The 26,763-nt window shown below is 35.2% G+C and overlaps 1 protein-coding gene across 4 annotated transcripts in view; it reads right to left on the bottom strand.

Moving 5' to 3' along the window:
- BRIP1 (BRCA1 interacting helicase 1) overlaps positions 1-26,763 on the bottom strand; it is a 154,336-nt gene that overhangs the window by 13,877 nt on the left and 113,696 nt on the right. For all 4 annotated transcript variants that reach the window (XM_012445557.2, XM_012445560.2, XM_012445559.2 and 1 more), the window contains one exon: positions 17,004-17,116. In XM_012445557.2, coding sequence (XP_012300980.2) covers positions 17,004-17,116 — 113 coding nt within the window. The remainder of the gene's footprint in view (positions 1-17,003; positions 17,117-26,763) is intronic.

The raw sequence follows: 26,763 nt of genomic DNA, 5'->3' as shown, positions 1-26,763 counted from the left end.
AATCTCTATATCAATACAGGGGAGTGTTGATATCTTAACAATTTAAGTCTTCTATTCCATTAACATGGGATTCTTTCCATTTATTTAGAATTTTCTTTCAATAATGTTTTGCAGTTTTCCGTATACAGATCTTTCAAATCCTTAGTTAAGTATATTTCTAAGTATTTTCTTCTTTCTGATGTTATTTTAAATGGAATGGTCTGAAGTTCATTTTTAGATTTTTGGCTGCTAGCAAATAAAAATGTCATTGATTTTTTAATATTGGTCTTGTAACCTGAACCCTCAGTGAACCTATCAGTTGTTATTTTTAAAATGAGTTTCTCAGAATTTTCTGTGTGTAATATATCATTTGTAAATGAAAACAGGTCTGCTTCTTCCTTCCTCTTGTCTCAATGCCCTAGTTAGAATCTCCAATACAATATTGAATAGAAATGATGAGAGTGAAAATCACTGTTGTGATCTTGAACTTAGGAGAAAAGTTTCAGTCTTTCACAATTAAGTGTGATGTTAGCTGTGAGTTTTTCATAGATGACCTCATTAAAACTAAGTAAATAACCTGATATTCCCACTTTGTTGAGTATTTTCATCATGAAAATGTGTTGAATACTGTTTTATGCTTTTTTTTTTGCATCTTGAGAAGATCATGTGGTTTTGGTCTTCTTTTAATATAGTATATTACATTAATTGATTTTATAAAGTATGTTGAACCAATCTTGGATTGCTAGGATAAATCTTACTTGGTCATCGTGTATATTCCTTTCAGTATGTTGCTGATTCTGTCAATGGCTTTTATTTCTATAGATATACGAAATACTGCTGTACAGTCTTCTTGTAATAATATCAGGTAATACTGGCCACATAGATGGGTTGGTAAATACTTCTCTTCTATTTTTTGGTAGAGTTAATAAAAGATTAATGCTAATTCTGCTGTAAAGTTTTGGCAGAATTCACCAGAGAAGCCATTTGATCATGAGGCTGAGGCAGGAGAATTGCTTGAACCTGGGAGGTGGAGGTTGCAGTGAGCTGAGATTGCACCACTGCATTCTAGCCTGAGCGACAGAGTGAGACTCTGTCTCACCAAAAAAAAAAAAAAAAAAAAGGAAGTGTTTTGATGACAAATTCTATCTTTACTTTTTATACATCCATTCAGATGTTCTATTTCAGCCAGACACGGTGGCTCGTGGCTGTAATTCGAGACCAATCTGGTTAACATAATGAAACTCCATCTCTATTAAAAATACAAAAAATTAGTCAGGAATGGTGGTGGGCACCTGTAATCCCAGCTACTTGGGATGCTGAGGTGGGCAGATCATGAGGTCAGAAGTTCGAGACCAGCCTGGTCAACATGATGAAACCCCATCTCCACTAAAAATACAAAAAATTAGCTAGGCATGGTGGCAGGCACCCGTAATTCCAGCTACTTGGGAGGGTGAGGCAGGAGAATCGCTTGAACCCGGGAGGCAGAGGTTGCAGTGAGCCGAGATTATGCCATTGCATGCCAGCCTGGGCAACAGCAAGAGACTCTGTCTCAAAAAAAAAAAAAAAAAAAAAGATATTCTATTTCTTCTTGATATATTCTCAGTATTTTGTGTCTATCTGTGAATTTGTCCATTTAATCTAAGTTATCTAATTTGTTGTCACACAATTTTTGAAGGCATTATCTTATAATCCTTTGTATTTCTGCAAGGTAGTAACATCCTCTCATTTCTAATTTTAGTAAACTATTCTCTGTATTTTCCTTATTAATTATTATTATTTTTTATAAGACGGGGTTTCACCATGATGTTCAGGCTGGTCTTGAACTCCTGACCTCAGGTGATCCACCCACCTTGGCCTCCCAAAGTGCTAGGATTACAGGCATGAGCCACCGCGCCCGGCCTATTCTCTGTATTTTCTTTGGTCAGTCTTGGTCTGCCAATTTTGTTGATTTTTTTCAACAAATCAACTTTTGTTATCTTGGTTATTCTCTATTGTTTTTTGAATTCTCCATTTCATTTATTTCCTTTCTAATCTCTTGTATTTCCTTTGATTGCCTTGCTTTGGGTTTAGTTTGCTCTTCTTTTTCTAATTCCTTAAGGTGGAAAGTTAGATTATTGATTCCAGATGTTTATTCTTTTAAAATATAGATGTTTACGGCTTTAAGTTTCCCTGCGAGGAGTACTTTCACTGTGTCCCCCAAACTTTGGGACATTGTGTTTCCATTTTCATTTATCATAATGTATTTTTCAATTTTTCTTCTGATTTATTCTTTGACCCACTGGTTGTTTAAAAGTGTGTCGTTGAATTTCCACATATTGTGACTTTACTATTTTTCCTTCCATTACTGATTTCTGGTTCATTTCATTGTGGTCAGAAATAATACTTGTAATGATTTCAACCTCTTAAAATTTACAGAAACTTGTATTTTATGGATTAACATATGGTCTATCCTGAAGAATGTGCCATTTTCACTTGAGAAGACTGTGTATTCTCCTGTTGCTGGGTGAAGTGTGCTACAGATGTCTGTTAGGTTTGTAGTTGTTGTAGCTTTATTCAAGACTTGACTTTTCTGTTGATTTTCCTTCTTGTTGTTCTATCCATTATTGATTAGGGTATGGAAGTCTCCAAGTATTACTTAATTATTGATTTCTGGCATTTTTTGCTAGATGTGTTTCGGGGCCTTTTTGTTAACTGCATATGTTTAGACTTGTTACACATTCTTGAGAGAATGGTTTTTTGGTTTTTTTGACAGGGTCCGACTCCAATTGCCCAGGCTGGAGTGCAGTAGTGAGATCATGGTTCACTGCAGCCTCAACTTCCTGGGCTCAGGTGATTCTCCCACCTCAGTCTCCTGAATATCTGGGATTATAGGTACACGCCACTACACTCTGCTAATTTTTCGTACTTTTAGTAGAGACAGGGTTTCATCATGTCGCCTAGGCTAGTCTTGAACTCCTGGGCTCAAGTAATCTGCCTACCTCAGCCTCCCAAAGCGCTGGGATTGCAGGCAGAATGGCATTTTTTTATCATTATAAAATGTTCATTGTTTCTATTAATTTTTTTTGTTTAAGGGTCCATTTTGTCTGATATTAGCGTAACCAAACCAGCTCTCTTTTGTTTACTATTTGCATGGTATGTCTTTTCCCATCACCTTATTTTCAACTTGTGTTTTTTTATTTAGTGTTTCTCTTGCAGACAGCATATATCACATTATTTTTAATCCATTCAGCCAAACTTTGCCTTTAGATTGGAGTGTTTAATCCATTTACATTTAATTTAATTACTGATAAGGTAGGATTTACTTGGCTATTTTGTAAAAAACCCACTTTGTTATTTGTTTTCTCTATGCCTTATGTATTTTGTTCTTCTGTCTTTCCATTACTACCCTTTTCTTAAATAAACATTCTCCAGTATTTCATATTAATTCCCTTGTCATTTATTTTACTATATATTTTTAGTTATTTTTATTAATGGTTGAAGAGTATAATAAACACATCAACCAATAGTAATCTAGTCAGGATAATTACCAACTTAATTTCAACAGTACACAAAAATGGTCCTTCTGTTCCCTCACCTGACACCTTTGGGTTGTTATTGTCACATAAATTATATCTTCAAACTTTGTATGCTGGTAAGGAAGAAATAACATTGTGGGTTGGATTATTTACCCCTAGAAAGTTGTGTTTAAAGGTGGGCTGATCAATGAAAACTTAGATTCAGGAAGGTTCCTGTGATTGACTGATAAGAGTGTCTTATTGTGCCTAAACTGTTTGAGCAAACAATATATTATTGCTGAACACTTATTCTTTTGAGAGTCTAGTCTTCTGGAAACTGCTAGGTAGAGGCTGCCTATATGACCAGCCCCAATAAAATCCCTGGGTGTTGAGTCTCTAATGAGTTCCTCTGATTGGCAATATTTCACACATGTTGCCACAACTCATTGCTTGGGGAAGTGTGTCCTGTGTAACTCCACTGGGAAAGGACTCTTGGAAGCTTAAGACTGGTTCCCTGGACTTTGTTCCAAGAACATGTTCTGTTCTTTTTGCTGATTGTGGTATCATTTCACTGTAATAAATCCTAGCCATGTATACAATTATATGCTGAGGCTATCTAACTGTTCCAAGAGAATTACTGAATCTGAAAGTGGTCTTGGCAACCCCCAAGAAAATCAAAACAGATTTACAATTTTTATTTTATGCAATTGCTCTTTTTTAAAAAAATCAGGAGAAAAATAACTATAAGCAAGAAATACATTTATATTGACTTTTATATTTACTTATGTTGTTATATTTGTGGGTAGTCTTCATTTCATCATGTGCATCTGACTTACTGCCTAAGATCCTTTCATTTCAGCCAGAAATACTCCTTTTAGATTTTTTTGTAGGACAAGTTTGCTACGGAGTAATTCTCTTAGTTTTTATTTGGGAATATCTTAGCTTTTACGTTGTTTCTGAAGGATGGTTTTATTAGATGTAGTATTCTCGGTTGACAGTCATTTCCTTTCAGCACTTTGGACATGTCAATCAACTGCTTCCTAGTCTGGAGAATGTTTTGTACATGATGAGTTATTTCTCTCTTGCTGCTTTCTACAGTCTGTCTTCTGACTGCTTGATTTCAACCATCTAGATATGAATCTCCCTGAGTTCATCCTACTTGGAGTTCGCTGATGTTCTTGGATGTGTAAATTAACGTTTTTCATCAAATTTGGAACATTTTCAGCCATAATTTCTTCAAATATTCTGTTATTTTCTCTCTCCTCTCCTTTTGGGATTCCAAATATGCACATGTTGGTATGCTTGATGAGATTCTACAGATCTCTAAGATTATGCTAGTTGTTCTTCTTTCTTTTTCTATCTGTTCTTCAGAGTGGATAATCTCAATAGATGTATCTTTAAGTAAATCAATGCTTTCTTCTGCCTGCTTAAATCTGCTGTTGGGCCCCTGTAATGAATAATTCATCTTAGCTATTATACTTTCCAACATCAGAATTTCAATTAGGTTTTTGTTAAACAAATTTTATCTCCTTATTAATATTCCCTATTTGGTGAAGTGAAACATCATTCTCATAGTTTTTGACACAGTTTGCTTAGTTATTGAATATATTTGAACTAGCTTTGTCTCCTAAGACAAATGTCTGGGTTTCCTCAGGGATAGTTTCTCTTATTTTTTTCTCTTAGTGTACAGTTATACTTTATGTGTCATTATTTTTGTTGAAAACAGTACATTTTAAATAACATAATGTGACAAATACAGAAGTTAGATTATTCTCCCTCTTCAAGGTTCTTTGTTCTTGTAACTTTTCTGAAATAATCCTGTAAAGTCTGTATTCAGTCATGTGTGGTCATTGAAAACTGACTGGTTAACTTAGTAGTCAACTAATAATTAGACAGAGATTTCCTTAAATGTCTAGAACCAACATGTCTCTCATTCTTTGCCAAGAGTCTCTGCATGTACTGGGGCATAATTTCAATCCTCAGCAAGGTAGGTAATAACTCTGATCTAGTCTTCACTTCCTGCTTCAGCAGAGTACCAAGGTGATAGCTTAGAGCCTTCTCAGGTCTTTTCTTAGCACGTCCACATCACTGGTCACATGCACAGTCCTACACATATGCATGAAGTTAAACAGCTGGCTGGGTGAGCTCTGAGTCAGGTCACATAAAGATAACCTTGTGAGTGGGGTCTTCCAGGGAACTCCCAGGTATGTCACGTAATTCTCTGGGAATGTACTCCAGCCCCTTTTTCTCCCAATGACTATCAGGTTGCCAGCTTTCCTCATGATTTCATGCTGTTGGTTTTTAAGGATATTGTGAACTTGAAGACAGGTGAGAACACAGCAAGTTAAAATACCACAAAGCTTACTGTTCTTACTGCAATTCAGCTATTTTTAATGAGTAAATACTGTAACTTTTGGTTAATACCCAATGTTTTGATAAAGTTGATTCTAACTTATTTTTGCCTATTTTCTCATCGTCTTTAGAAATTTTAGAGGTCTTTGCTCTGCCATTTTTGAGGACCTTACCGAATGTGCTGGCACTTCGTTAAGGACATCTTCATCTGTGTTTCAGAGGGATATTAATCTATAGGGTTATTTTTAACTTTTATTTAGTTTCAGGAATATGTGTGCAGGTTTGTTATAGATACAAATTGCATGTCATGGGATTTGTTGTGACAAATTGGGACAGATTATTTTGTCACCCAGGTAAAAGGCAGCATAGTAGCCAACAGGTAGTTTTCTTCACCCTCCTCCTACTCTCCATTCTTAAGTAGGCCCTGATGTCTATTGTTCCCTTCTTTGAGCACATATATTCAATGTTTAGCTTCCAAGTATAAATGGGAACATGTGGTATTTGGTTTTCTGTTCCTGCATTAGTTTACCTAGAATAATGGCCTCCAGTTCCTTACATGTTGCTGCAAAGGACATGATCTTATTCCTTTTTTATGGTTGCATAGTAACCCATTGTGTATATGTACCACATTTTCTTAATCCAGTCTACTATCAATAGGCATTTAGGTTGATGCCATGTCTTTGCTACTGTGAATAGTGCTGTGAAGAACATACAGATACATAAGTCTTTATGGTAGAATGATTTACATTCCTTTGGGTATATACTCAATAATGGAATTGTTGGGTTGAACAGTAGTTCTGCTTTAAGTTCTTTCAGAAGTCATCAAACTACATTCCACAGTAGCTGAACTAATTTACATTCCCACCAGCAGTACATATGTGTTCCCTTTTTTCTGCAACCTTCCCAGAATATATATATATATATATATATATATATATATATATATATATTTTTTTTTTTTTTTTTTTTTTTTTACTGACTTTTTAACAATAGCTATTCTGACTGATGTGAGACATTATCTCACTGTGGTTTTTATTTCTTTGAGACAGTCTCACTCTGTTGCTCAGGCTGGAGTGCAGTGGCACAATCCCACTTTTTTAGAAGGCTTTTAACTATGGATTCTATTTCTTTGCTAGATACCTACACAAGTCATCTGTTTCATCTTGGGTGGGTTTTGGTATTTTGTGGGTTTTGTGGAATTAATCCACTTCTTCTAAGTTATCAAATATATATAGAGAAAGTTGTTCATAGTATTCTCATAATATTCTTTTAATGTCTGTGGAGTCTGTAGTTATACTATTAATACCTCTTTTATTCCTGATATTAGTAATTGTGGCTTCTTTTTTCCTTTGCCAATTTTGCTAGAGGTTTTTCAATTTTATTCATCTTTCAAAGACCCTATTTTTCTTTTTCAACTTTTATTTTAGATTCCAGGGGTACATGTGCAGGTTTGTTTCAAGGGTGTATCGGATGATGTTGGGGTTTGGAATACAACTGAACCTATTATCCAGAAAGTGAACACAGAACACAATAGGTAGTTTTTCAACCCTTGCTTCCCTCCTTCTCTGCCTCCTCTTATATTTCCTAGTGTCTATGTTCCCATCTTTATATCCACGTGTGCCCATTGTTTATCTTCCATTTATAAGTGGAAACATATGGTATTTGGTTTTCTGTTTCTGTGTTAGTTTGCTTAGGATAATTGCCCTCGGCTGCATACATGATGCTGCAAAAATGTAATTTCATTCTTTTTTAATGGCTGTGTAGTATTCCATGGTGTATATGTACCATATTTTCTTTATCCAGTCCACCGTTAATAGGTATTTGAGTTGCTTCTATGTCTTTGCTCTTGTGAATTGTGCTGTGATGAACACACAGCTGCATGTGTCTTTTTGGCAGAATGATTTATTTTCCTATGGGCATATAACCAGTAATGGGATTGCTGAGTTGAACGATAGCTCAATTCACTGACTTCATTTATTATTTTTGTATTTGTACTTGTTTTTATTATTCCCTTTCTTCCCCTATTTGCCTCATTTTTATTTAGCTCTTCTTTTTCTAGCTTCTTAAGGTAGAAATTAAGATCACTGATTTGAGGATTTTTTTCTAAAATAAGCATTTAAAGATATAAATACATATATGAGTACTGCTTTAGCTGCAGTCCTTATGTTTTGATATACTGTATTTTCATTTTTGATCAGTTCAAAATATTTTCTAATTTTACTTGAAGCTTCCTGTTTTGCCTATGCATTAGAGTATGCTGATTAATTTCCAAGTATTTGAACATTTTTCTATTATTGTTTTCTAGTTTAAACTAGATTAGTAGTTTAGTTCCATTACTGTCAGAGAACATACTGGACTTGAGTTGGCTAATAATGTTGCTCAAGCCATCTATAGCTTTATTAGTTTGTCTACTAGTTGTTACTGTGAGGAATTTTGAAGTTTCCAACTATAATTGTGTATTTGTCTATTTTTCTCTTCAGATCTGTCAGCTTTTGCTTCACGTATTTTGAAACGCTGTTTTGGGGCGCATACACATTTATGATTCTTATGTCTTCTTGGTGAATTCATTCTTTCATTATTATGTAATGTTCTCTTTTAATCCTACTAATTTTATTTGGCTTGGAATTCTACTTTATCTGATGTTATACAGTTACTTGAGCTGGATCATTGGCATTTTGAATTCTGATCTCCTTTCTAATCTACCTACTAGTATTTATTTTTCACAGTTCTCAAACAGCTACTCCACATATTCTCTCTTAGGTTTTTTTTTTTACTATTAAATATGGTTACTTCATCTTATCTAGGACTGAAATGCCCAGACCACTTTTTAAAGTTAATTATAGCTTTGTAAATTTTAACTTTTATCAAAGAAACACAAACACATAGTTTCATGCTTTCAATGAAAAACATAACTCTCTTTTCCTCACTCATCTCATGTTTCCAATACCCATTCCTCAGAAACAATTACTTTCAATATTTTAGATAGTTCTTCTGGTTATTTATTTCCAAATTTCTGAGGAACATTCATCCTACTACTTCTTGGTTTTTTTAACTTTAGAACTTATGTACTGATTCTCTCCTGTGGAAGATGTTTATTTCTCTTATACCACTGATACTTTACTATCCCTTTCTGGGATTATTAACAACTGAGTCACATAGTGTACTATAATTAGATTTCCTTTATTGTACAAGACTTTTTGTCTTCCCTGGAGTTAATAACTGCCTCTTCTTTTTATGGATTAATTTTTAATGTTTTCTATCATTAATTAATCCCCAAACCATGCCATAGCTGTAAAAATTCTTCCCAGCATGGTCAAACCCTCTCTAACCGCTGGACTCAATTTAGACTACTTGCTACACTGCTATCATCCCAAAGTTTTCCTTCCTGGTTGTTTTAGGAATTATTTTTGCCTCTATTCTGGATTGGAATCCTAGTTTCCTGCATCCTTGATATTCCTCTTTTTGAATTTTTTTTTTTTTTTTATTTTGATGGAGCACATCTTCCAGTAACATCTTGAGAAAGTGTCCATTTGAAGTAAATGTTTTAGGTCCTTGTATATTGAATGATTCATTCTGTCTTACAGTTTATTGATAGTTTGGCTTGTATAGAACTTAAGTTGCAAGTCAAAAATCTCCCTAAAATATTTGAAGACAACTTTTTTTATTTTTTGGTTTCAGTGTTGCTTTTTAGAAGTCTGTTGTGATTCTGATTCTCTGTCTTTTGTAAGACAGAGACCTGTCTTTTTGTCTTTGGAAGATTTAAAGACTTCTTCTTTATCTCCAGATACTTGGAAAGGGCACAGCAAAGCACTCTGTAGCTCTTCCTCCTTTACCTGTGCCTGAGTGAGCCCCTTCAACCAGGAGATCATGTTATTCAATTCTGAAAATGTTTCTTGAGTTATTTCTTTGAGATTTTTTCCTCTATTTTTTCTGTACTCGTGATATGGGCCTCCTATTTATCAGAAGTTGGTTCTAGCATAGTGATCCTCTACTAGTTCTTTCTCGCTTTCTCTTTTGATCTAGAAATTTCAATTTTATCTTCCCAGCCCTATTATGCATTTAAAAATTGTTGATATAATGTTAATTTCTAAGAACTTTTTCTTATTCTTTTGTTCTTGTTTCATGGAGGCAATATGGTACCTCTCTGGATATTACAGATATATATTTTTGAAGATTTCTCCTATCTGGGGGTTGGCAAACTATAGCCTATAGTGCCCACAAGAATAGCCCACATCTTGTTTTTGTACAGCCTTCAATATGTAGGAATGGTCTTCACTTTTTTTTTTTTTTTTTTTTTTTGAGAAGGAGTCTCTGCCAACCAGACTGATGTACAGTGGTGCTATCTCAGCTCACTGCAACCCCTGCCTCCCAGGTTCAAGTGATTCTCCTGCCTCAGCCTCCTGAGTATCATGTGCCACCACACCTGGCTAATTTTTATATTTTTAGTAGAGTTAGGGTTTCACCATGTTGGCCAGGCTGGTCTCAAACTGCTGACCTCAAGTGATCATTTTGAAAAGGGTTAAGGAAAAAACAAAGAATATGTGATAGACATTGTATATAGCCTGCAAAACCTAAAATATACACAGTAGTCCCCCACAGCTACAATCTTGCCTATGGTCAAAGTTACTCATGGTCAAATGTAGTCCAAAAATATTACATGGAAAATTCCAGAAATAATTAATACATTTTAAAATGCATGCCCTTCGGAGTAGCATGATAAAAATTTCATGCTGTCTCACTCAGGGTGTTAATCATCCCTTTGTCTACCATGTCCGTACTGCATACTCTTTTTGCCTGTTAGTCACTTAGTACCCATCTTGGTTATCAGACAGAAAAAAACATAGTATACGTAGAGTTTGGTAGTATCCATGGTTTTAGGCATTTAGTGGAGATTGTGGAATGTGTCTTCTGTGGATAAGGAGAGACTACTGTACTGTCTGGCCCTTTATAGAAAACATTGGCCAATCCTTGTTCTAGTCTGTTGTACTGTTTCTATTTTCTCAGAGTTCTGCTCTGTTTTTGTTTGCTTTTTGGACTTGTTTTGTTGTTGTTTTGGTCTGTTTTTCATGTTAGAGATTTTCTTTGACAATCTGATGAAGACTCTGCGCTTACTTAAGGGTAAGGCACTAAAACACTGATTGGCAGCTCTGAATGTATGGGTAGAGCTTATAGGCTGGGAAGTTTGCTATAGGGTAATTTGGTAGGAACAGCGCCAATTTGCAGACACTTTGACATGGGGTGGTCAGTTTCCCTAAAGAGGAATCCTACACATTTCCGCCTGGGAGATGTAAGACTGATTGACAGTCTACACAGAGCTGAAAAGAAAAAGGGGATAGATTTCTCACATTCAGTATATAGAATCCCCATATATAATATTAACCTCTATCTTTAACACCTCCTCAGCTGTGCCTGGTGTTGAAGAATACAGAAACTCTGTTGTTCAACCTTTCCAGAAGTAAACCTGGGTGAGGGAGGGGGCTAATTGTTTCTTATACTAACCTGCAACCAAGCCACCTGTTTTTTAAACCTTACTGTCATTGACATTTTAGAGTGCTCCAAATCCTAGGCTTTTTCATGCATGAATCTGAAAGTTCTTGTTGACTTTCAACAATGTAGATTTAAATTTCAGCTTTCTCTTTCCTGCAAAGTCATTCAGTCATTCAGCTGTTTTCTAGTGTTCAAAATTTATTGTGTCTGTCACAACAAATTGTCAATGTCTCCTCTCTCCCTTTGTAACACTGTAGGTTTGACATTTTCATTCCTTTATTATCATAGGATTTTGAGGGGGTAAAAAGTAACATAAATGTTCAATTTTTCCACAACGACTAAAATAATCTAAATTTTATAGGACATTCTTTTTTGATATTATTTTAAAGTAACCTATAGGCTCTTAAGGCAACCGACCATAACATGGGGGAGGATAGGAAAAAAATTAATATTGTCAATACTATAGAAGAGTACTGAAAGTCAATGAAGAGTCAGTGTGCCACTGTATTTTGGTTCCAGTATGATTTATCTATGGTATGTTAGGATGGTATTTCTGTTAATAAAACAGTTCAAAGAAAAAAGATTTCACCTTTTCTTTTTACCATTGTTTTCTAACTGCCTTGCTTAAACGAATTATGCCTGCTTGAGACAAAGACTATGCTTTCAGTAAAGCAACAAAGACTAGTTAGAAAATTCATAGTGCAGTTGTAACCTGGTTGCAAAACCATCTGGTATGTTTCCAAAGGCTGTTCTTGTATTTCATAGACTTATACTACTTCAAATATTCTAACAGTCCCATGTGGGCTTAAAAAAAATAACATTAAAAAGAATCCATTGGTTTCTGCTTACTTTAGATCTTCTAGATGTATCCCTTACAAGAAGAGTGCCTCAGAGTATAAGCACCTTTTCTGTCAATCAATACACATTATGAGTTTTATTAAATAACAAAACATTTGCTTGATATTTATTTTTTTAATTTAAAAAAATTTACTTACTGATTGATTTTTAAAAGGATAAGTTCCTTTGTAACAAATTATTAATTGTTGATATTATTCCCTCAAAATCAATAAAATGAGAGCTGGGCTCTCCATTTTAAAAAGTTAATAAAATACTAAAAGTACAGTATTATATATCAAAATACTATAAATGCATGATTTTTATGATATTCTAGGAAAGCAAGTTTTGAAGCTCTAAAAGCTCTCTGGGCAATATGGTCATAGCAGGAAAAAGCACTGAACCTCACATTTTTCATTAATTCAACAAGCATTTGAGACATATGTTTTTGCATTCTCAGCAACGAACTATAACACATGTTCAAGGAAGGAAACAGATAGGCTATTACAATACAATGAGATATGTGCCATAGCACAGATAACAACCAAAATGCTATAGGTTTACTAAGGTATAAATAACTCTAGTTGGAGAAGTTTTAAAGGTCCTCATAAAAGACATGACTTTCAATGAGGCTTTGATCGCTAAATTTGCCAAATGAATTGTATGGTAACTTATAAGCCAAAGCAGAGCGTAATGAAATAATATAGTATGTTTGATAGTTTAATAGTGACAGGTTTAAAAAATTCAGTGGCTAGAGGTAAAGCATAAGGATGAAAAAGCAGTTATTACAGTTTTAGAAGTGGATGGGACCAAGATGTAAAGGGCTATTTAGTAGCCGTGTGGCCTTAGAAAAATAATAATCTCTCTCACAACGAGTTTAAAAACAAATCAGGCCGAGGCAGGTGGATTATCTGATGTCGGGAGTTTGAGACCAGCCTGGCCAACATGGTGAAACCCCGTCTCTACTAAAAATACAAAAATTAGCTGGGCATGGTATTGTGCACCTGTAATCACAGCTACTCAAGAGGCTGAGGCAGGAGAATCGCTTGAACCTGGGAGGGGAGGTTGCAGTGAGCCGAGATTGTGTCACTGAACTCGGTGATAAAGCAAGACTCTATCTCAAAAAAAAAAAAAAAGCAAATCAAATAAAACATCAACATCAAGTAGCAACATGCATTGCTACTGGAAGTGATCGGCAGAAGAATCAAATGAGATAATATATGCAGAAAAGGTTTGTAAATGACAAAGTCATATACAAATATAACTTGTTTCACATGGTTTCTTGAAATTCAAGGCATTGCTTATACTAAAAGGAAGAAAAAAATCAATTGAGGTAAGAATATTTATTTACCTAAAATTGAGTATAATGACTAAAAGTCAATAATTTCAAAAATATAGTCACGCTTCCCTAGAAACGGTTAGCTGAATATTAAAACTTAAAAAAAAAACAGGTCAATCCACAGAGAGATGCAAAGCAAGCAGATGCAATGCCTCAATAACCTGCAGTGCAACTTGATTCCAAGTAAAATGGGATTTCTAGGCAGGAAAGGGGAGCAGGAACCCTGTAGCTTAACCATGGATCTGAATCACACAATTTGAAGAAAAGCACATGCAGAATGCCATTCTGAAATGATAGGGAGTGTCTGGGCATGGTGACATCTGTAATCCTAACACTTTGGGAGCCTGAAGTAGGAGGATCACTTGAGGCCAGGAGTTCAAGATCAGCCTGGTCAACATAGCGAAACCTTGTCTCTACTAAAAATACAAAAATTGGCCAGGCGTGGTGTCATGTGCCTGGAATCCCAGTTACTATGAGGCTGAGGCAGTAGAATCACTTGAACCCAGGAGGCAGAAGTTTCAGTGAACAGAGATCGCACAACTGCACTCCAGCCTGGGTGGCAGAGCAAGAGTCTCTCTCAAAAATAAAAATATAAATATAAATAAAAAATAAAATGATGGGGAGTACAGTGGGTGACATGTTCTGGGGCTTAAATCTAGTTGTTGTAGTCCTATGTCATAAGCTATACACAAATCTGAACTCAAATGCAATCTGGTTTACATTGGGCTAATGTAAGTACACAAGACACCAGAAAAATGGAAATGCTTGATTTGACTGGGTAAGATTATGATTAGTTGTGGGACTTCTGGTTGAAGTGAAAATATGTCAACTGGTCATGTTTTCATAATTTTACTCTTAATCTGTTTCTTTCTTTTTTTTTTTAGACAGAGTCTCACTCTGTCACCCAGGCTGGAGTGCAGAGGCATGATTTGGCTCACCGCAACCTCCACCCACCACGTTCAAGCAATTATCCTGCCTCAGCCTCCCAGCAGCTGGGACTACAGACACGCACCACCACACCCAACTAATTTTTGTATTTTTAGTAGAAATGGGGTTTCACCATGTTGACCAGGCTGGTCCCAAACTCGTGACCTCAGGTGATCCACCCACCTTGGCCACCCAAAGTGCTGGGATTACAGGCGTGAGCCATTGCGCTCCGCATGTCTTCATTTTTAACACAAAAGTTTAAAATTTAAAAATAAAGTTAGAATGTCAAAAATAGAATAAGCTGTATAATTTGTATTTTAAGCTAAGTATTGTAAAAGTCAAAAGGTAAAAATAAATAAATATAAAGTTTACAAAGTAAAAAAGTTACAGTAAGCTGGGCACAGTGGTGTGTACCTGCAGTTCCAGCTACTTGCAAGGTGAGAGGACCACTTAAGCCCAGGTGTTCGAGACCAGCCTGGGCAACACAGTAACACCCATCTCTCAAAAGAAAAGTTAGAGTAAGCTCAGGGTAATTTATTATTGAAAATATAAAAATAAATAAATAAATTCAGTATAGCCTAAGTATACAGTGTTTATAAAGCCTACAGTAGTGTACAGTAATGTCTTTGGTCTTCATGTTCACTCATTACTCAGTCGACTCACTGAGAGCAACTTATAGTCCTGTAAGCTCTATTCATGGTAAGTACCACCTATATTTGTACCGTTTTTAACATACTGTATTTGTATACCATATTTTTACTCTACCTTTTCTACATTTATATACTCAAATACTTACCATTGTGTTACAATTGTCTACAGTACAGTAACATGCTGTACAGGTAGGTAATCTAGGAACAATAGGCTATACCACATAGCCTAGATGTGTAGTAGACTATACTATCTAGGTTTGTGTAAGTACACTCTATAATGTTCCCACAATGATTAAATTGATTCACAACTCACTTCTCAGAACATATTATTGTCATTAAGTGATGCATGACTATATAAAATATATAAAAATGAGTTTCACAAAGCACAAATCTTAATGGGCAAGAATGCTTAGAAATAGGAGTATCATGATGAAATGTTTAGTCGGTGTTCTTTTTTTTTTTTTTGAGACGAAGTTTCGCTCTTGTTACCCAGGCTGGAGTACAGTGGCGCAATCTCGGCTCACTGCAACCTCTGCCTCCCAGTTCAAGCAATTATCCTGCTTCAGCCTCCTGAATAGCTGGGACTACAGGCACCTGCCACCATGTCCGGCTAATTTTTGTATGTTTTTAGTAGAAAAGGGGTTTCATCATATTGGCCAGGCTGGTCTTGAACTCCTGATCTTGTGATCCACCCGCCTCAGCCTCCCAAAGTGCTGGGATTATAGGCGTGAGGCACTGTGCCTGGCCCAATTTGGTGTTAATTCTTTAGGACCATGACTATGGTTTGTTTTAACTCTTCTTGAATGATTTGCTATTTTTTTTTTTTTAAGACAGGGTCTGGCTCTGTTGCCCAGGCTGGAATGCAGTGGAATGATTTCGGCTCACTGCGACCCCCACCTCCCAGGCTCAAGCAATCCTCCTATCTCAGCCTCCTGAATAGCTCAAACCTGTAAACCAACCACTTTGGGAGGCTGAAGTGGATATGTCACTTGAGGCCAGGAGTTCCAGAGCAGCCAGGTCAACATGTGAAACCCCACCTCTACTAAAAATACAAAAATTAGGTGGGCATGGTGGCACATGCCTGTAATCCCAGCTACTTGGGAGGCTGACGCAGGAGAATCACTTGAACCCAGGCGGTGGAGGTTCAGTGAGCCAAGATCATGCCACTGCACTCCAGCCTGGGTGACAGAGTGAGACTGTCTTTAAAAAAAAAAAAAAGTAACTATTATTTTATTTTTCCTTTAATTATTCAATATCCTTCAGTTTCAATGTTATCCTTCAACATTATCACTATACATAAAAGACACAAGTATAGATGGTAATCATATTGTTATCTAAACCTTAGAAATAACATTAAAATGAAAATTTTATTTTTTTCTGTCAGATACCTTCTTTACATAGAAGCCGGATAAAAAATTGTGCAACTACAAAAGGTCACTGGGCAGTAAAACAGATTCCGTTTGTATTTGATGAAGTAATTTAACAGATACACAGATTCTATACACTTTCAGTTACTGAAAGTGCACTTTCAAATAGAATATCTCCTCACAGTGGCTGATATATCAATTTTCTTCCCTGACATTTTGGGGGAAGGGAGGAGAGAGGTCTGTTTATCTATAAAATCATTATCTGAGCTTTGATATTCATAAGACAAAACTTTGATAAGTTTCCTTCAATAAATATTTACTAAGCATCTTTGTGTGCTATTCATTGTTAGACCCACAAAATTCTTTAAACTTTAGCAAATTGTGAGTTTTGTTTTGGGAATAACGTATTTACTCTTTTCAAATTTTACTTCATTAAAAATATACCAGTTCCCAAGGTTCCAATTAAATAAAATTTTACCAAATTTATTGTAAAGAATAAAGTAGCAAGACCAGCTTTATATATACAGCCCTGTCACAGATAATATTACATTATATTAAATTTCACTCCACTTACCTACCAAGGGCCTGGTTTAAGGCCCTGTATGCTTGAATTTCATACCACTGACGGCCAGGTAAAAGGCCTCTCAATTTTGAATGGTGGTCATTGTATTGTCGTTTTAGTTCAACCTAATAATTTTAAAACATATTTTAAAATTTAATAGATAACAAATGTTCATTTTAAACATCATATTAACTTCTGTTTGAAAATACATATTTTTAGGGTAAAGAGATTTTTATTTTGTTTTTCAGTATTTATTTTTTCATTTCACTTAAAATAGTCTTATTTAGCTTCACATTCCTTAAATTACCTAATGCATATAACTAATCAGCTGTGTGATCTCAGATTTACTGAACTTACATTCATTAAATCCACACATTTTCAGCATACAAGTAGCTGAGTTTTGACATATATAGTCATGTAACCACCATCATAATCACAAAATAGAACATTTTCATCACCCCCAAAAGTTCCCTCTTATCCCTTTAAAGTAAATTTCTTTCCTCCACTGCTGGCCCTGGCAACCACTGATCTGCCTTCTGTTTTGCCCTTTATAGAATTTCATATAAATATTATTATACACTATGTAATGACTTGTGTCTTTTTTCATTTAGTATCATTCATGCTGAATGACATATGAGTAGTTCATTCTTTTACATTTATCCAGTCTGGTAATCTCTGCTTTTTAATTGCAATGTTTAGAACATTTACATTTAATGCAGTTATTGTTGTGACTGGGTTTAAGACTACCACCTTGCTTCCCCACTAGTCTGTCCCATTTTCTTTTTATCTTTTGGATCAATCAAGTTTTTTTTCCCCCCACTAATATTTCCATATTATTTCTACTACTGGATTATTAGCTATGTCTTTGTGTGTGTGTGATTGCTCTAGGGTTTATAATATATAACCTTATTAGTCTACCTTAAAATATTATACCATCTCACATGATGTAAAAACAATACCACAATATACTTCCATTTCCTTTTATTGTCCTTTATGCTGTTGCCATACATTTTAGTTTTATATATGCTATAAACCCATAAAATATTTTGATTATTTATGCTTTAAACAGTACATTATCTTTTAATTTTAAATAAGTTTATAAGTTTAGATTTATAGAAAAGTTGCAAAGATAGTGCAGAGATTCCTTATACCCTTTATCCAATTTCCCCAATGTTAACATCTTATATTACTATAGCACATGTCAAACTAAGAAATTAACATTAGTACATTAGTATTAAATAATCTATGCATTTTATTCAGATTTCCATTTTGTCCAAAAAGATTATCTTTTAAAAGATATTGTACTTGCCCACAGATTTACCAGTTCTGGCACTCTTCATTTTCTCATGTAGGTTTAAATTTCCATCTGGTATCATTTTCCTTCTACCTGAAGAATTTTCTTTAATCTTAGTAGTGCAGGTTTGCTGGCAATTAGTTCTTTCAGCTTTTGTTTTTTCTGAAAAGCCTTCACTATCTTCATTTTTGAGAGATTGCCCCACTTGATCAATAATTCTAAATTGACAGGTTTTTTTCTTTTGTTAAAGATGTATTTTCATTATTTTCTGATTTGCATAGTTCTGAAGAAAAAATATGCTATTGTCCTATCTCTGTAATTTCCCCCTTTCTTTTAGTGACTTTGGATTTGATTACAATGTGCTATTACGTATATTCTGCTTGAATTTTGTTAAGCTTCTTGGATCTGTGGGCTTATAGTTTCTATGAAACTTGAAAATTTTTTAGCCATTACTTCTCTAAACATATATATTCTTCTACCTGCACTCTCTTTTCCTTCTTGTATTACAACTTTATTAGACTACTTTATAGTACTCCACGTCACTGATATTTTTTTCACTCTACACTTCATTTTGGATAATTTTTATTTCTAAGATTTCAAGTTCACTAACTTTTCCTTCTGCACTAATCCATCCAGTGTATTTTTTGTTTCATACCGAGAGATTTCACATAGGTATTTAAAAAATAGCTTGTTTCTCTTTTCAGTATGCTCATGTTTTCTTCTATCTTCTTTGAACTTACAGAACACAAAACATATTTTTAAAATCCTAGTCTGTTAGCCAGTTCTAACATCTCTGTCATTTCTGGTTTTGTTTCTATTGATTGATTTTCCTCTGTATTCACGGTTGAATTCTCTTCTTTGCATGGCTGCTAATTTTTGATTGGATACTAGACATTATGAGCATTAAGTCAGTGGTTACTGGATTTTGTTGTGAATGCAATTAGGGTACTTGGAACCAGTTTATTCTTTTGAGGATTACCCTTGTTAGGGAAAGTCAAGAGCAGCCTTTAGTCTAGAGCTAATTTATCCCCCATACAAAGGTGAAACTCTTTTGATCATTCTATCAAGTACCCTGTGTGTTATAGTCTTTTCTCCTGTGACTGCTGGGAACTCAAATTATTCCCAAACCTTTGGGAGCTCTAGGAATTTTTCTGCGTACTTATTTCCCTGGCCTTATGTAGCTTCCTCTCACATATACGGCAATCAATACCAGACCAAAAACTCAAGGGGATTCCTATGCAGATAGCTGGAGCTTTCTCTCTATGTAGCTCCATCGTCTCTCATACTCTGCCTTGCAAATTCTAGCTGTCATGGACTTTCCCTAAACTCTATCTCTTTAATTCAGTATGACCATCAAGCTCTGTTTAAGTTTATTCTCCCTGCACTGTGGCCTGGTAATTGTCTCCAGGAAATAATGTGGTACAACTGCAGTATCCCAGGACAAGTATATCAAATGGCACAGTTGTCCCTTGGTATCGATGGGCGATTGGTTTCAGAACTTCCCTCAAATACCAAAATCCATGGATATTCAAATCCTTGATACAAAATGAGTTAGTATTTGCATAACCTAGTCACATCCTCCCATACTTTAAATAATCTCTGGATTACTTTAATAGCTAATATGATGTAAAGCTATGTAAATAGTTGTTACATTGTAGTGTTTAGGGAATAATGACAAGAAAAAATATCTGTACATGTTCAGTACAGAGGCAATTTTCTGTTTTCAAATATTTTCGATTCACACTTGGGTGAATCCATAGATGCAGAACCCATAAATACAGAGGACTAACTATATATTTTTGTGGTAGAAGCCTAAATAAAGATATGTAGAGTTACTTTCTTAGAGGAAATCATTAAATTGAAGAGACGTCGGCATCCCCATGTTTATCGCAGCACTATTCTTAATAACCAAGATACAGAATCAACCTAGGTATCCAACAACAGATGACTGGATAAAGAAAATGTGGTATACATACACAATGGAATACTAATCAGCCATAAAAAAAGAATGAAATCCTGTTATTCATGGTAACATGGATGGAAGTGAGGACACTACCTTAGGTGAAATAAATCAAAAACATAAACACTGCATGTTCTTACTCATATGTGAAAGCTTAAAAATGTTAATCTCATAAAAATAAAAAGCAGAACAGAGGATACTATCAGATGGGAAGGGGAGGAGGAAGGGAGGGATAAGGAGATATTTGTTTTTTTGAGAGACAGGGCCTCACTCTTTCACCCAGACTGGAGGGCAGTGGTGCATTCACAGCTTACTTTGGCCTTGACCTCCCAGGCTCAAGTGTTCCTCCCACCTCAGCCTCCCAAGTAGCTTGGACTAAAAGCATGTGCCACCATGCCTGGTCAATTTTTTTTTTTAATTTTTAGTAGAAATGAGGTCTTACTATGTTGCCTAGGATGGTCTCCAATTAGTGAACTCAAGAAAACCTCCCACCTTGGCCTCCCAAAGTGCTAGGAAAACAGGCATGAGCCACTGCACCTGGCTGAGATTTGTTAAAGAATATAAAATTACAGCTAGATAGGAGGAATAAGTTGTAATCTTTTATACCACAATAGAATGACTGTAGTTAACAATGATATATCATTTCAAATAACTAGAAGGAGGAGATTACATGTTCCTGACACAAAGAAATGATGTTTGAGATGACAGATATGCTATTTACCCTGATCTAATCAATAAATATCATATGTATCAAAACCTCACTATGTACCCCATGAATATGTACAATAATTATCTGTCAACTAAAAAATAAAGAGTAAACTTCTTGGAAAAATTTTAGACTTTCAAGATAAATTAACAGACCTTATACAGTAGTTCCCTCTTATCTGCGGCGGTTTAAGTTAACTGCAGTCAACTGTGGTCCAAAAACATTAAATAAAAAACTCCAGAAATAATTCCTGTTTTAAATTGACCACTGTTCTGAGTATTATGACATCTCACGCTATCCTGCTCCATCCCACCCAGACGTGAACCATCCCTTTGTCCAGTGTATCCATGCTGTACATACTAACAAGCAGCAGTGAGTCACTTAGCAGCTGTCTAGGTCTAACCGAGTGTCATGGTATTACAGTGCTTAGGTTCAAGTGACCCCTGTTTTACTTCATAGTACTTTACTAAGTTATAAACCTACTCAAGAAAAAATAAAGTATTTTCAATGTAGTCTATAACACTATTAAGGAAAGAGAACAGTACACTTCTGAAAAGTAGCTTTCAAATTGGGAGGTAAAACATCGTATCTTACTGTAAGAGTAAAATCTAAGCCCCCCTTTTTTTTTTTTTTGAGATGGAGTTTTGCTCTGTCACCGGGCTGGAGTGCAGTGGTGTGATCTTGGCTCACTGCAACCTCCATCTCCTGGGTTTAAGAGATTCTCTTGCCTCAGCCTCCAGAGCAGCTGGGACTATAGGTGTACACCACCATGCCCAGCTAATTTTTGTATTTTTAGTAGACACAGGGTTTTACCATGTAGGCCAGGATGGTCTCAATCTCTTGACCTCATTGAATCTGTCCACCTTGGCCTCCCAAAGTGCTGAGATTACAGGCATCAGCCACCACACCTGGCTAAAATCTAAGCTTTTTAACAGAGTCACAGAGAGGAAAAAAAGAAAAAAACAACTCAAAACCCCACCCTTTTTATTTTACAGTCCCTCAAAAGAATCTGTCAAATTTCTAAAATAAAACTTTATAACTAGAATATAAAGGACATAAACTTTACTTTTTTTTGAGAGTATTGCCGTCACCCAGGCTGGAATGCAGTGGTTCGATCTTGGCTCACTGCAACCTCCATCTCTTAGGTTGAAGTGATTCTCCTGCCTCAACCTCCCAAGTAGCTGGGAATACAGGTGCATGCCACCATACTTGGCTAATTTTTTGTATTTTTGCAGAGATGAGGTTTCATCGTGTTAGCCAGGATGGTCTTGATCTCCTGACCTTGTGATCCACCTGCCTCAGTGCTAGGAATACAGGCATGGGCCACCGCTCCCAGCCCAACTTTGCTTTTTAAGGCAACATAAATAAGTAATAAAAAATAATATAACACCATAGTAAATATTAAATGATATGTAAACACCCTTCCCGGAAATTCAGCAATAAAGCACATGATAATTAAGATTAGAAGAAAAATACTTTAAAAATTCTCTCCAACTGGGAAAAATATATGTGTTTCCTACCTATCTCTCAAAAATGTAACTAAAGCAGCTTCTGTGCTTTAACAATATTTTCCTCAAAAAAATTTGACATCTACTCTGTCAGGCATAATACCTTAGGTGTTTTCAAATTTTCCTACTACATGGACAAATTGATATATTACAGTGGTCACTGTTCCTAAGACAACAGTTGCTCTAGGAAGTATTAGTTAAAAACTGAATATTTAGAGCTAACGTAGCAACTATTAGATTAAATAAAATTATGTCACCTTAGTTTTTTATTTTTCATTAACATAATTTAAATTTTCTGTATATCTACATTGTTTTAATTTATTACAAATTTTCAAACACCGTTTACACTCCAAATGGCCATTAACATACTGCCAATATTTTGCCCAAGGGAATTAATTTTAGATAAAAAGCTTAAAAACCCACAAAAAACAAAAAACTCTCAAACAAAAAAGAAACCCTGAAATGAACTGTATATAAAGGTTAACTTTGAAATATTTCTTATTACATAAAGAAACAGAATATAAAACTAATATGTAATAAAAATTACTTTGTGAGATCACAATTAATTGGCAAAAGCAAAACTAAGGGTTTAGAAAAGGTAGAAAGTGAGTACACCTCATTTTAATGACATCAGAATCTATTTCATTGTACACTGAGGGATTATCAAGCATGAAAATCAATGCCCAATTTAAAATGACATACAGCATATGTGAAAAAGCCAGTTTCTCCTGCCAGCAAATGGCCTAAATGTTAAGTAAACCAAAGGCTGGAAGGGATTAGTTGAAATGTCAAAAGACAACCTTTTACTTTTACCTGCTCATCCTTATAAACATTCTTATCCTTCAGGCATGCTTTCTGAACAGTTTCAATGTGCAGAAGCAAAAGGCCCAAGGCAAGCTCTGCCATCTTGTAACTGTCAAAGAGATTAGTCTTTGATCTATTTGGGAGGTCATACCCACATTCACATTAGCCATATAATCTAACAACATTATACCTATTGACCAATGCTTCCTTAATGCCTAATGAGACAGACATTTTACATTATGAAAGTTAACTGTGAATGTTTTTTTCTAAGTTTTGACAGAAAGTAAACACCATAAACTGAGCTCAAGTGTGGGTTGGAAAGATGATCTTTTAGACCAGTTAACATTTTTCAAATACATTGTACAAGCATTTCCCAAAATAGAAAGCTATACTTAGTTGTACTTTCTGGAAATAGTTTAAACCACTTGCTCCTCATCTCCAATAAATTAGCATATGTGTAATTTTGGAGGGGCGTGAACAGCAGGAAAAAGACAAACTCTTTTATCAAAGGTTGCAAACTGAAGGTCCATAGTTGTGTTTTGTGTGGCCCTTACTGTGGCTTAAAATAATTAGAATTTATTGGCCACCATCTAAAAATCTGGCTGCTTCACCACTGTCCTCTAACCCACTCATTTAAATAACCTGTTTAACTCATGTAGCTGCTTGAGTTTGCAACCCATTGGTTCAGATGCTGCACAGATTCACAAAAATTTATCATTTCATTCAAGTTTGTATCAAAGGTAAAGCACTCTATTAAGATAGTTTTTAGACAAATATATATGTATCTGCAACAAAACCTAACCTAACTGACGAGTAGAAATAAGATCCTCAACAGCAAAGGCATTGATAATTAAGACTGAGGTGGTTTAGAATGGGTAAAAATACCCAATAGACAGATGGCATTCAAGCAGAAGTTATATGATTTTGAATTCTGATTTTTACTATTATATCATGATATACTTGAGACTGAACAGTAAGTTTCTTAAGTTCTCCATGCCTTGGTTTTATTGGAAACAGTGTAAGTAGTAGAGTACTTATAGCAGTAATAGACAATAGGAAATAATCAAAAGGATTATAGTGCATATGTCAACAAGAAATTAAGGTCACAATTATTAACATTAGACTTTTTCAACTTTCAGTCAAACTCAACAATGTTGGTCTTAAATAGCTCTGTACAAGAGTAGCCTTTTTTAAGTTTATCAATAGCTTCTAAAAAAATAAATGGTGTGATAAATTTGAGCTGGAACCATAAATGCATCACTTCACTTTACTATCACTTCACATGAAAGATGGTGGATTTTATCCCAACTCATACCAATATGTATTATGATTTCAGTAATAAATGCCTTCCTGAAAGCAATCGATAGAAGAATATAATTTTTTTCTTGTATGTAAGCTTGAAGACAAAAGTTCAAGCCTCCAAATGAGACTAAGAACAAATAATCAGCTAAACTCCATAATTAAAAATATTAAGAAAACTTTACTTCAGAAAAATAAACACATTTGTCTAGCAAACACTCGCTTAGAACAGTTTTATCTTTAGCCATGGTGCAGGGCCTAAAGCCTAAACATTTACAGCAAACCAAATCTGGAAGACAGAGACTATGCATTAGAGATATTTACTGTTCCATATCATCATAGTATAAACACTTCTATCAGGGTATCACAATATAAATTCCAATGGTTAGAATTATAAACTCAGCATAAGATCTTGTATGTGATATAATTTAGCTAGATTAAAAAGAATATAGCTGGTTTTATTTCATCTGGCATATTTTCAAGATTTCTGACACAGTTAACCAAATACTTTGTGTGTGTGTGTGTGTGTGTGTGTGTGTGTGTGTGTGTACTTTTTTTAAATGGGGAAAATTAGTTTCTGCCAAGAGTTAAAAAGCCAGGCTCCCTTTTAAATAAGAATAATAATGATAAAAGCACATTAGAAATGGTTTACAGTTGTTTCCTGTTATGTTACAACTTGACCACAATGATCTATCAAGACATAATAACAGCAATATAATATATTTCACATATGCTTTAAGACTACATTGGATAAGATGCTTTTTTTGTAGAGAAATCTATATTAAACTTAGTATCACAAATTGTCAGTGTTAACAAAAAATAATGTGGATATTTCAGATTTAAGAAATAGAACAAAATATATCCCTCTCAAATCAGGTATCTTCTCTTCTCAACATATTCAGCCTCAACTGGTTATAATAATTTAGCTACTGGCTACTATCCAGAATAGTTCACTGGGTACACAGTAACATCTAAACACTTCTGAATGAATGTTTTGACAATAATAATGCAAAAACTGTGTCAGTCTTAGCTTTTTTTTAATTATGAAAATAATTTGTTAAGAGCACAGAAAAGTAGAGATTAATATTTTCCTATTTAAAAAGTTAATACTCTAAGACATGCAAGAAATCTGAGTATGCTTATTCTGTAAAGGACTAAGTTAAAATTTTTATTTTTACTTTTTAGAGACAAGGTCTTGCTCTGTCGCCCAGAATGGAGCGCAGTGGCACGGTCATAGCTTACTGCAACCTTCAACTCCTGGGCCCAAGCTAGGACTTAAAGACATGTGACACTATATCTGGCTAATTTAAAAAAAATTATTTTAGAGACACAGTCTCACTACATTACCCAGGCTGGTCTTGAACTCCTGGCCTCAAGCAATCCTGTCTTGGCCTCCCAAAGCACTGGGATTAAGGTGTGACCCACCATGGCTGGCCAAAAAAAAATTATTTTTCAGAGTAATGACCTTTGTGTCAATTTAATTAGGTTGTCCATGTTAAAATATTACTCAAACAAACCTGCAAATACCTAAATTATCATCTCCAGAACATGCCACTATTCATACTATAGTGTGTTTTGAGGAAGAAGGTGTAACGGGAAAAAAGAAAAAGCACATGGCTTGGAGTCAAGGCTTTCACACTTATCAGTTGTTTGACCTTGGGCAAGACACAGTACCCCTTTATAATTTCCTTTCTCAATTTCTTCTTCTATAAGAAGAGAGAAACAATTCCTGCCAACCTTACCTTATAGAATTGGTTGAAGAAATAAATGACAATATGCATAAAACAGTAAAGCATCAGATATTAGAGGTAAGTGGACTGGAAAGTCATTACTCACCCCATATTTCTGAAACCCAGTGTAGGTTTCAGTGGACTTTATTTTATTTTTTCTTTGTAGAAAGTGATTTACTTAGAGAGAGAGAGAGAAACAGGAGAAGGAGAGAGAAAGAAACAGCTAACTCTCACACTGAGTGAGAGAATCCAGAAAGATGGTATCCAGGAGAGGAAAGCAAAGCTTCCACACTGAGTGGAAGGGAATAGAAAGAGAGATGGAGTTTAGGAGAGGAAGACAGGCTTCCACAAGAGAGTGTGGAAAGGGACTCCAGAGGGGAAATCCAGGAAAGAGAGACGGCTTCCACGAAGGGAGTGTTCGTGGAAGGGGACCCAAACATGGAGTCCCTCAGTGGACTTTAAAGGCTGTCA

The sequence above is a fragment of the Aotus nancymaae genome, unplaced genomic scaffold, assembly GCF_030222135.1.
Source record: "Aotus nancymaae isolate 86718 unplaced genomic scaffold, 86718_ANA_hifiasm-v0.15.2.pri h1tg000018l, whole genome shotgun sequence".
Lineage (NCBI taxonomy): Eukaryota > Metazoa > Chordata > Mammalia > Primates > Aotidae > Aotus > Aotus nancymaae.
This window is presented reverse-complemented; position numbering and strand designations above follow the sequence as displayed.